At 42.7% G+C, this 11,657-nt stretch overlaps 1 protein-coding gene across 2 annotated transcripts; it reads left to right on the top strand.

Moving 5' to 3' along the window:
* The first annotated feature begins 1,263 nt into the window (after positions 1-1,263).
* On the top strand, positions 1,264-11,140 carry znf598 (zinc finger protein 598). 2 transcript variants are annotated; one of them, XR_006398376.1, is made up of 13 exons: positions 1,264-1,767; positions 2,815-2,927; positions 3,747-3,876; positions 5,038-5,249; positions 5,413-5,630; positions 5,790-5,883; positions 6,279-6,466; positions 6,625-6,700; positions 6,806-7,689; positions 9,532-9,697; positions 9,827-9,974; positions 10,218-10,734; positions 10,813-11,140. XR_006398376.1 is itself a non-coding variant. In XM_044330524.1 (12 exons), exons 1-12 carry the CDS (start codon positions 1,594-1,596, stop codon positions 10,596-10,598), a joined length of 2,784 nt encoding a protein of 927 aa, XP_044186459.1. In that variant the 5' UTR covers positions 1,264-1,593; the 3' UTR covers positions 10,599-11,140. The 2 variants fall into 2 exon arrangements, 1 of the variants encoding a protein (XP_044186459.1); XM_044330524.1 differs by having other exon boundaries at positions 10,218-11,140.
* Positions 11,141-11,657: the final 517 nt, after the last annotated feature.

Genomic DNA, 11,657 nt, shown 5'->3' with positions numbered 1-11,657 from the left:
AAATTAATTTCCTAATTTTCATCAAGTTTATTTTTAGAAAAGTAAAGACCTTTAACCCACATGACGTGATCAAAGTTTGATTGAAATGTGTAGTGTCAGGTGTGTAGAGACAAAATTAACGCCCTAGGAGGAGATAGTGTTTGATTGGGGTCCAAAATTGGCACAAAGTCATACTTTCATGGGCATATTGTGGACTTCCTGTTGGATTTCGGTCGGGGTGTCAGCATCTGATTTGTAGGTCTTGACGAGACGAATAATTGAGTTTTGGTTCGATCCCTCTATGACATACCTACCTAATTTTAGATACATAGGTGGCGCTATCGAGCACATTTTGGCACTTTGGGGGTTAATTTTTACATTTTATCAAATTTTTCACCAGACCTGATGTGTGTGCCAAATTTGGTTGGAGTTTTTGAACATGTTTATGGAGTCACATTTAGGTCTGAAGTGGTGAGATAATAAAGGAAGAAAGAAAGAAAGAAAGAAAGAAACAGAACAGAACAGATACAAGAGGGTCTTCGCCCCTTTGGGGCTCAGGCCCTAACAATAGGGTCCTCGCCCTTAGGCTCAGTCCCTAATAAAACCAGTAAGCACTTTAACAGCAGTTGTTGAGGGAGATATGAACTGTATATTTATACATGAAATATAAGAGAGCCAAAACCATTAAAAGTTAAGGAAAGTGCATTGTTCCTTAAAAGTGCAAGTAATATCTAATTAGCCCAGTTAAAGATGCGGTGTGTAGAATTTAGTGGCATCTAGCAGAACGGACTTGGCAGAAATGGAATATAACATACAGTTATAATAAAAGTATGTTTTAATTAGTGTATAATCACCTGAAAATAAGGACTGTTGTGTTTTCGTTAGCTTAAAATGAGCCCTCTCTGTCGACATAAGGAGTGGGGGAGCGGGTCCTCTTCATGGACGTATTATAAGAGCTCTTATAATACATGCATAGTCCTGTTTAATGGGGGGCGCCATGTTGCACCGCCATGTTTCTACAGTAGGACAGAACGGACAAACCAAATACTGGCATTAGAGGCGGCCTTTCGCGTTTTTCCGCGAGTTTCGCGGCCACCGTAGGATCCTCTTCACGCTTTACAAGGGAGGGACAGTCTATGGGAGGGGACTATGGGAGGGGAGCATGGTTGGTTGCAATCTGCAACTTCACTGCTAGATGCCACTAAATCCCACACACTGATCCTTTTTATTAAAATAATCAAATCAAATGTTGTCCTCTCCCAATTGCAGCTCAGAAATCTTCATCTATATTTATTTGATGAATTATGTATTTTGTAGGACTTAAAAGCATATGTTAATAATTCTCAGACCAGTTTCATAACAGCAGCACAGACCGGTCCGGTACACACGTGGAACTGTCATGACCGACTGCGCAGATGGATACACACGCGATAGGGTTAAGCACCACTGCAGTGGAGCGGTGACTGCTCCATCCACATACTATACAAATCGCTGGTACAGCAGTTACTTGACGCGGCAGTAGCTCAGACTTTCACAATTACGTAAGCACTTCAGTTGCAGAGGCTCTATCTAATAACAAACAGCACTAAGGTTTATTCGTGCCTTTTCACCACCATGGATTCAACTACAACAAAGGAAACAGAGAAGCACTGCGTTCTGTGCTGTCAAGAAGTCGATATCTTCGCTTTAGGAAAATGCGATCACCCGGTGTGTTACCGCTGCTCCACCAAAATGAGGGTGCTGTGCGAGCAGAAGTACTGCGCAGTCTGCCGGGAGGAGCTCGACAAGGTACGCAGTCCGCCGCTACTGTGCCTCGGGGATGACGCCTGGTGGTGCTAGCTAGGCCGCATCGTGCTGGTAGTTTTATTTTTGGAAAAGTCAGCAGAGTATGTTTGATAAATTCTTAACGGGATTTATAATAAGTGAAACTCGTGCTGGCAAACAGAACATACCAACAAATGGTGTCTATTGACAGCTCAGACTACTTTTTTCTAGGTGTCGTTAGCTTAAGTTAGCTAACGCTACCCATCAGTGTAGTTGGCACCAGTCTGGTAGTTAACTAGCTAACAAATGGGCTTTCGTGACTGAGCATTTGACAGTGTGCCAGTCTAACAGGGTTTATTAGTCTTATCTCGTTTAGATGATTAATGTGACAATTGATTAGTGATTCAGTGATCTGTCAATACATTTGTCAGCTGTCACTTCTCACCTTAACCATTGGGAGCACGTTAAATGGTAGCACTTGCTAGTTGTTACTCGGTTGCTGTGTGTATTTAGCGTTAGACCTTTTTAAAGGTAGCCGGCGTGTCTGTCTGGCAGTCACCCTGTCCTTGTGGAAATCATTCCTCTCAGATACAGGTAGCTAAATGTGGACTTTAGCCAACTTGTCAACCCAGCAAGACAGTGTCATAATAATAAAGGCCTCACTACATACTATTTAAAAGTAACGCTAGCTGTCATCAACTGGCGAATATAGATAGATAGATAGATGTTGTGAAATGCAGTAAGTTTATTGGTAACTACTGTTATAGCTGGATTAATATAGTGTACAACCTTCTTTACTGTCTGGGTTTCATAAGATGAATGCATTCATTACATTCCAAAGGGTACCTAACACATTACATAAGATCTTTAGACAGAGAGGTGGTGCAGGAGCAGCGTTTTCTGATTATAAATGTTTTGATGTACTAAAATCTTGACTAGCACAGTATTTCACCTACTTGTCTGCTGCCTCAGATTGTAAATCCTGTGAAATAGTGCTCTACTGTTTTATTATACAGCCAACCTTCCCTAAAGAGTATGGGTGACATAAGATGTCTGTCATGTTGTTCTCAGGTGGTGTTCGTGAAGAGACCGGAGGCGTTTTTGTCTCTGCCCTACCAGCAGTTCCCCTGTGAGAAGAAGCATGACATCTATTTTGGTGATGAGAGGATCCATGCCCAGTACAGGTACTGCAGTGTTCCTTACTTTATGACTGTGTTGCCATTGAAACTGACAAAGATTTGTGTTTTCCATTATCAGGGAAGTGATTAAGAGAAAGCTGGTTTTGCGCAGCAAGATTTTTGCTGAAGAGACCTGATTTCTTGGCACTTGCATGCTTGTTGAGTGTCTAACAAACTGTTTACACATGTGTGGCAAAGAAATGATTGCTGTGACAACAGTTCAGAGGGATTAATGGTGCTATCATTACACATAATGATGGGTCTTTGTATACAAAATAATTAAATACAAAGTTCAGTTGTGTCAGAAATGGATAAATTGTTAAATCTAGACATACATGCTATGCTCTCCCACTACAAAGTTTACATCTCTCTGACAGAAAGACTAAATCACAACATACTATCATACAATTGTACCATGGTTGGAGAATAACCCCTTGTTATCTCAGTAGACAGTAGCTTGATGAATTAATCAGTGATAAGTGTATGTTTGTTGGTGTTGACCAAAGTGTGCGCATTCAGTGTGTGAACAATTGTGTTTATGTTAATATGCAGCAGACAGGTACAGAGGCAGTGATTTGTCTGCGTCAACTATCAGTAGAAATCGTCCAATAACCTGTAGGATTATTTGACTAAATAGTTTTTAATTGTTGACAGGCTGCCCTTGACAATTAAGACAATTTGACTTTATATTCTGAATTAATTTCATTATTGTGCCTGGACTTTTTAATTGAGGTTTTACTTTCTAATTGTGCATTTGCTTTAACTCAACTCTGCCTGAACACTCACTTGGTTTGTGTGTTTGTGTGTGTGTGTGTGTGGTATCAGGCATCTGCTGCTGCCAGAGTGCCTCCGCTGTTCAGAGCCTAAGGTCTTCTCCAAGTTTGAGGAGTTGGAGTACCACATGAGGAAGCAGCATGAGCTCTTCTGCTGCAAGCTCTGCACAAAGCATCTCAAGGTATTCTCACCCCCTGCCAGATGATCCAGGGGCTCGTCGGTCGGTGATCAGGGTCCTAATTACGAATAATGATTGGTGTAATACCACAGAGATACAGCCCTTGTGGCACATGCAGGGTGTAGCTCCTACAAGGTCAGGTGATAGCAAATAAAGAGCTCTTGTGACGTCTCATGGATGTGATGTCAACTAATTTTTAAGAATCAATAAGTCAGGGGAAAAAATATAAATTGTTGTTTTTATAATTATATAAAACAATAAAAATAAAATACATTTGGTCACATTACACAGTTTACGTTTTACACCACATGAGGGCTCCAAAGCATTTTTCCTGACAGCGGTACTTCACCATAAACTGCAACACTAGTTCATTACAGAATATATTACACAGTACAGTGTCATTTTCAGTTATGTTTAAAGCAAAAACAAGCATATTGTTGATCTGTTATTTGAAAATTTTTTATTACTTACTGACTGAAGGAGAAACCAAACCATTGTCAAGCTTACCATTGATAACTAAAAGTGTTTGGCCTCAGTTTAACAACCCCAGAAAAGAAAAATGACACTGTAAACCATTCTGAAGTCAGTGTGAGTGCAATTTAATTTCAGTTCAGTTTAAGGTTTAATTGTGGCTCTGACTTTATCTTTGGTGTAATTTAAAAGTCAGAGCAGCATTCGGTATGGAAAAATATTGTTAGTTTTACTTAGATGTTTCAAAGTTATCAATACATCCATTTGTTCAGAGCCCCAGTTGTTTTGTAGCTATTTATAAATCACTTAGAAATTTGATCTACATTATGCGTGTATTGATGGACAGATCTATTTTTGCAGCATTAACCTGCAAGCCCTCCTCCTCCACACACTGGATTACTGCCTTCTTGTAAATAAAGTAGAAACTACTTTTTGGAACTTACTTGGATATTTTAAACACATATAAAAACGTTTTTATCTCCAAATATTGTAAATGTTGTTTATGTACTCTCCAGCACTGAAACAAGCCACGTTGAAATGAATTGTTCCTGAGCACAACTGTTGATATTCTGTTGAACACCTCGTCAGCTCAGATGTTTGTTTTTTTTCATCTTCTAAGTAAAAATAGTACAGAAAGTCAAGATCACAGTGCTGTCAGGCCGCGTGTACTTTAAACTTCACCTCTCCCATCAGATCTTCTCCCACGAGCGGAAGTGGTACACCCGTAAGGAACTGGCACGTCACAGAGCACATGGAGACCCGGACGACACCAGTCACAGAGGACACCCGCTCTGCAAATTCTGCGATGACCGTTACCTTGACAATGATGAGCTGCTTAAACACTTGAGAAGGGACCACTACTTCTGCCATTTCTGTGATGCTGACGGTTCCCAGGAGTACTACAGGTGTGATAACCAACATATACACACACAGAGAAACCCCATGAAGTCATTTAGTTTCTTTGCATTTATTAATAATTTTGTAATGACTTCCAAATTCTATGTAGTACACACACACAAAAAAGAAACCTGCTGTTCAGATTTTAATTTTTCACCCTGCTATCCACAGTGATTACCAGTACCTGAGCGAGCACTTCAGAGAAAGTCACTATCTGTGCGAGGAAGGCCGATGCGCCACAGAGCAGTTCACTCATGCATTCCGCACAGAGATCGACTACAAGGCTCACAAGGCTGCAGCGCACAGCAAGAACCGGGCAGAGGCTCGACAGAACCGCCACATCGACCTGCAGTTCAACTACGCCCCGAGACAACAGAGGAGAAACGAAGGTTGGCGAGGACGTTGTTGTGTTTGACTGACCTCATCTTTATACATTTACTGGGACTGAGTTTTTACAAATGTTGCCATTCCACTAACTGATATATACTATGTAGTTTGGAGGCAGTGAATATGAAGTAAAACGTGTGTGTGTGTGTGTGTTTCCTCAGGTATGATAACAGGCGAGGACTATGACGAGGTGCGTCAGAATCGAGGAGGAAGAGGAAGGCCTCACGGGGGACAGAAGAGCTGGAGATACTCCCGGTGAGTCTGAATTAACAAAGCTCTGTTGACTGGATGGAAGACTCATGACTGTGTGCCACTATCAAGTCTCGGCATGTGAAGTGTTGAGTCTTTATAAGGCAGATTCCTTTGTATCTGTGCACCAACAGCATAAAGAAACTATGCAGGACAGAAAAAGATGTGCTATATGCTATAATGAGCTTGATAACTGTCACTGTGTGTGTATATGACATACTTTTTCTGTGCAGTTTCAGATGTCTTTAAAGGCTTCTCCAGTGCTGGAATTTTTCACTGTGTTTTACTCTTCAACCTTACACATTTTAGTAACTTTCGCAGTCAAATTCCAATCTATTCTGAGTCATGTATCGGCTCCTTCTTTCTTTTGAGCGTGTTTGTGCGTGTGTTTGTCCACGCAGAGAGGAAGAGGACAGGGAGATGGCAGCTGCTATGAGGGCATCCATGGCGATGCGTAGGCAGGAGGAGAGAGGAGCAGCGCAGGAGAGGAGTGCTCCCAAACATCTCAGAGAGGAGAGGACAGAGAGATCAGAACCAGAAGAGCCCAGACACAGGACCGGACACATCAAACCAACAAACAAACCTCCAGGTGAAAAAGAAATGTGTTGCAAGGTGTCAGGCATGTGATTTGTTTTACATACTTAATCTTAGTTATGGGATGCCAGTAATTTAGCTGTAAGGACTGATTCAAGTGTTGCAGAAGCAGCAGCATAAGTTCTGATGTATTTATTGTCACCTCTTTCACAGTGAGAACCATGAAGAGTAATAATCCAGGGGATGAAGATGACTTCCCAGCTTTGGGAGCCACAGCCGCCCCACCCATGTAACCCTTAACACACAGTACAAACTGAAATCTTTATCATACAGTCTGATGAACTGAATTCTTACGAATTTCTGTTTTATGGTGTGTGTGTGTGTATCCCTCCAGTGTGAAGTCAGCTCCTCCAGCGGTTGCAGCACCCCACGCAGCTCTGAAGGAGGATGACTTCCCCAGCCTCTCGGTTGTTGCTGTTGCAACCCCCATGACCCCGGCGTACTCTAGCCAACCCAAGAAGTCTTCCTCTTTCCAAGAGGAGGATTTCCCCGCTCTCGTGTCCAAAATCCGGCCCCTCAAAACTTCAGCAGGCACCAAATCTGCATGGTCCAGCCATACTGCCACGGCTAAACCTGTCTCTCATCCCCCTCCTTCCTCCAGACCTACCCCTCCGCTCTCATCTGCATCCTCTGGCCCCCAGCTCCTCTCCTCCACGACCTCCTCATCTTCAAGGAGAAAAAAGAAAGTAGGGGATACTGGGAAAGCCATGTCTACCCGGTCCCCTCCTTCTTCAGACGATGAGAGTAGAGGAATGACGCAGCAGGAGTTCCGCTCTGTGCCAACCATGTTGGATATCTCTTCTCTGCTCACCGTTAAAGGAGGCAACAGCAAACCCTCAACTGTGACCTCCTGCCCTCCAAACCTGACCCCCAACACTGATCCCCCTACCTCAAAAGCCAGCAAGAAGAAAAAACAACAGAAGAACACGGCTGCTGCCTCTACGTCTGTGTCCTCAACGTCAGGGATGACGACAACTGTAATCACGAGCTCAGTGGAGACAGCTGCACAAAAGGAGAACGTTCCTGAGAAAACGAGGAACAAACCACCTTCCAGCGCTGTGACAGCGCCATTAATGAGCGGATTGGTTAATGGCTTTACTGAGAAAACACCACCCAATAGCAAGGAGCCAACCGTGGTACCACCTCATCCCAACACAAATCCTCCTCTTGAACAGGAAGAAGAGTTTCCTGCCCTCATGACCAAGAAACCACCCCCAGGTACAGCACGACATGCTAATATCCACACAATTCATTTATGATCATATGACATTTTTCTTTTTTCCTCCTTAACAGTTTTACTGTATACTGTCATCAGTGTTTTTAAATATTAGTGTGCTGTTCATCTCTGAGCTGTATTATGTTCATCTTGATGTTAGTCTTGACAATATAATTCACAAGCAAGGGAAGTAAGTGCTTCCTTACACAAGACAAGGTAGTATATTCCAAGCAAACAACTCAGACTTTCTGGAAGTGAATTGGAAACCCCCCAACTCATCTCTGAAAATAAAAATATCGATAAGTATCTCTTCAGGAAGTTGGAGTCTTAATAGATAATTTCCCTTCCCCACAGTGTGTCTGAGTGGCTATTCAGACTATGATTGTCCCGTCAATATTAAGGCTTACAGTTGCTACATGTAAGAATTTTAGTTTAAAACATTCAAAATTTAACTAAAATGATCAACAGCATATGAAGAAATAACAGTTTTGATGTTATATCAAAGACATCTATGTATTGTGTTTCAGAGATCTTAGAAGTTAGCATGCTAACCAGCTAGCCCTGTCCCATCCTGTCTCGTAATACCTTAAGAGGCGATAGTGAATCACTGTAGCATCCTGTCTGCCCTCAGTCTAACATGAGAAGATGAAGAAGTGAAAAGGGTCTAGCTGCAAACTTGGCCTAACCTACACTTTACTACCCCTCCCCCCAACGTTGTCATCCTAATGGCATGTTACACAACACAATCCCCCCTTGACCCCTAACCCTAATCCTAATCCTAACCAGAACCCTAACCATCCCACCGCCCATGCCTAAACCAAATCAAGTGGGCGTGTCATGTAGTAAAGTGGATGTGTCATGTAGATACTGCACGTTCTTGCTGCGGCTGCAGCTGGATGTACTTGGAAGAAGTAGCGCTGCCGGAGGGCTTATTCTAACCTCTTGTCAATCATCACATCAACCAGCAGCAATGGTGAAGATTTTGAGCCAGGCTAAAAGTTGTCATTTTTGATCTAGGACCCTTATTATGTCATTTTTTAAAGTTTTAATGTTTTTCCAGGCAAGAAAGTAACCATTTAGATTCCCAATATGTGGTCAGTTTATCCAAATAACGCCTGTTTGGAAATTTGCTCCGACACTTTCAGAGATGTGTGGAACTGCTGGCAGGGTGAGACCAGCTGGTCATCTCAGCTGCTAGTAGCCCGACTCCTGATATGATTGGCCAGTCAACATCTGTCTTCATACCGGGGAGAATATGGTCTGATGAACTGATCTGTGCAGCTCGTAATTTGCTGCTGGCTCTAATGTATCCATAGCATTTTGATATCTTGACGATGCCATAGCACAGATTCATTGTTAACAGTAAGCTTTATGCTATAATCAGTGAGTGATAATTCTATGAGTGTGGTGGGGAGGGGACCTATGGCAGGTACTGTGCATTTCTTTGTTCCAAAGAGGGGTGGACACCCCAACTTTCTGGTGATATGCTGCCCCCAATTTGTTTAGAGTGTGGAGTATGAATTCTTGCCCACAAATGGAGCGGAACAGGTTGCCTTATATGGCAATTTTAGAGGCGTTGATTACACCAATGGTCAAATCTCATGAACGTCACATTCATGAGGCTGAAACAATTTACGACAAGTGCGGGCAGTTAAGACAGTTTGTTGAATCTGACTTGGAACAGTCATACAAGCAAACCTCTCAGAAAAAAGTCAGTTTTAGAATAAGAATATGAAAAAGTTCTTGCATGAAGCCCAATGTCTTACTGTAAAAAGGGTGATTTCAGTGCTGGGAGGTCAGTTGTTGTGGTAGAAGAGGTGTCTCACACTGTGTTTATCTCTCAGGCTTCAAGACCTCCTTCCCGATGAAGGCCTCAACTCCTGCTCCGACCACCACTTTGCCAGCACCTCCACCTGGCCTGGGAATCTCAGCCACTAAGCCTCCGCCAGGCTTCACTGGGATTCCCCTCAACAGCAATGTTGTGGAGCCTGCTCCCTCTGCAGTCAACCCGTAAGCTGCTTACCCTTTTTATGCATTTGTATGTTTGACAAAGATTATGGGTTTAAAGTCTTGATCCTATTGGGCTTGTAAGGTACTAAGTGTATGTATGTTTGTTTGGTTTGTTTTTTCTTCCCCCAGTCCCCCCAAGGCGTCAGGCAGTGGTTACGTGGTGCCAGAGGACTTCCATCAGAGGAACCTGGAGCTGATCCAGTCCATTAGAAAGTACCTCCACAATGATGAGTCAAAGTTCAATCAGTTCAAAAACTACTCTGCACAGTTCAGACAGGTACTCGCCACACAAAAGACAAAAATATGATCCTATAAATGTTGTAAAAAGATGTTGCGATCACATCCAATAATCATGTTTTAGTCCTGGAATTGTGCACTTTCTTAATTGTATTTTATTTTAATTGATAAAACCTGATATGATTGCACAGCTCTGGAGTAAATGGTTAGGTAGAGAACTTAAAACTGTTACTGCTTACTTACTTTGCTCACCTATCTCCTGATCCTCTCCCTTTGTTCCCAGGGTGTGATATCAGCAGTCCAGTATCACCGCAGCTGTAAGGACCTGCTCGGAGATGACTTTAACCGCATCTTCAATGAGCTACTGGTGCTCTTGCCTGACACTGGCAAACAGCAGGAGCTCCTGACTGCCCACGGAGACTCCAAGGCGCTGGAGAAACAGTCAGGGGCGGGAGGAGGAAAGAAAAACAAGAACAAGAAGAACGCATGGCAGACTCCCACCACGGCAGCAAACGCTAACGCGGCAGCTGAGCTGGACTGCCAGGTGTGCCCCACATGCAGACAGGTACTGGCCCCCAAAGACTTCAACTCCCACAAGACCCTGCACATCAGGGAGAGCGAGGAGTTCCCTTCCTTGCAGTCAATTAGCCGTATTATCAGCTAGCCCCTCGCTCTTCCTCTCCCATTGCCATTGGTGCTGGCGGGGCAAATTTATAATTGCCCCCGCTGCCCTGACGAAGCCCTGCAGCAGCCTGTGACCACGTCCCAGAGGAGGATGGGGCTTATATCTCATATTGAAGGTGAATTTAAGACAGTTTCTGGTGTTTTTACTTTCTGATAAGGATTGTATTGACTGGTTTGTGTGAATGGTTTTGCAGTTTATACACACAGGGTCGCCCCATCTCAACTCTTATTTCAACTCGGACGTCTCCAGCTGGCACTGGCACCGGCAACGTCTAACCAGAACTGTCGATTTATTTAAAGAGGAGGAGACACAAGCTAAGGCTTTACTTGAAGAGTGCATTGCTCCTTGATTAAAAAAAAAAAATTATACGGATTTACATTTTTTTTTTACTCTTGCTTTGTGCTTTCACTTTAACAGATGACACAAATGTCTTTTGTTAACACCAGTTGATTAAGTATGTATGAGTATCCAGCGGGGCTGCTCGGTTAAATAACAAAATAAACACAAACCTGTTTCAACTATTTAGAACCATATTTATTTAAGTCTAGCTGTCCGTTACTTTATGCAGAGGAAGGAGTGAGTGGATTGTTACCTGTCAGAGTGACAAGAAGTAAGATGCTTCAGGAATTAGAACAAATTCTGTTTCACAGTTTGAATGCTTTTTAATCTATACAATTTTTAAAAAATTCTGCTTCAAATCACTCACCTTTTAGATTTTGTGCATTGATTGATTGATTGAAGCTTTGTGATCCTTCAAATGGAAACTAAACGGAACTAAACAGTTGAGTGTGTGTCCTTTGCTTGTTCTGCACAGTTATGTTCAAACATTATATCTACTTTTCAAGGATCAAAAGGTAAAATGAGAAGACCCAGTGAGGTTACTAGTAGCTCTGTTTTTATTTCCTCCAGGTTTTAATAATGTATATATTTTCAATCACTTTAGTAACGCTTGCAACACAAGGCGTTGTCATTCCGACCCCTACACACACTTTACTCTGCCTCTGAGCAACACTGGGCAGGTTTACTTTGTTTTTAGGG

This window comes from Thunnus albacares, chromosome 17 (assembly GCF_914725855.1).
Source record: "Thunnus albacares chromosome 17, fThuAlb1.1, whole genome shotgun sequence".
Classification (NCBI taxonomy): domain Eukaryota; kingdom Metazoa; phylum Chordata; class Actinopteri; order Scombriformes; family Scombridae; genus Thunnus; species Thunnus albacares.
Note: the sequence above shows the minus strand (reverse complement) of the source record. Positions and strands in the feature narration are given on the sequence as shown.

Excerpts from the sequence above, each read along its gene's own strand:
- znf598 (XM_044330524.1), top strand. The coding sequence starts at position 1,594 with ATGGATTCAACTACAACAAAGGAAACAGAGAAGCACTGCGTTCTGTGC. Across the intron at positions 5,884-6,278 it reads AAGAGCTGGAGATACTCCCG|AGAGGAAGAGGACAGGGAGA; the intron begins GTGAGTCTGAAT and ends TTGTCCACGCAG. Across the intron at positions 6,467-6,624 it reads ACCAACAAACAAACCTCCAG|TGAGAACCATGAAGAGTAAT; the intron begins GTGAAAAAGAAA and ends CCTCTTTCACAG.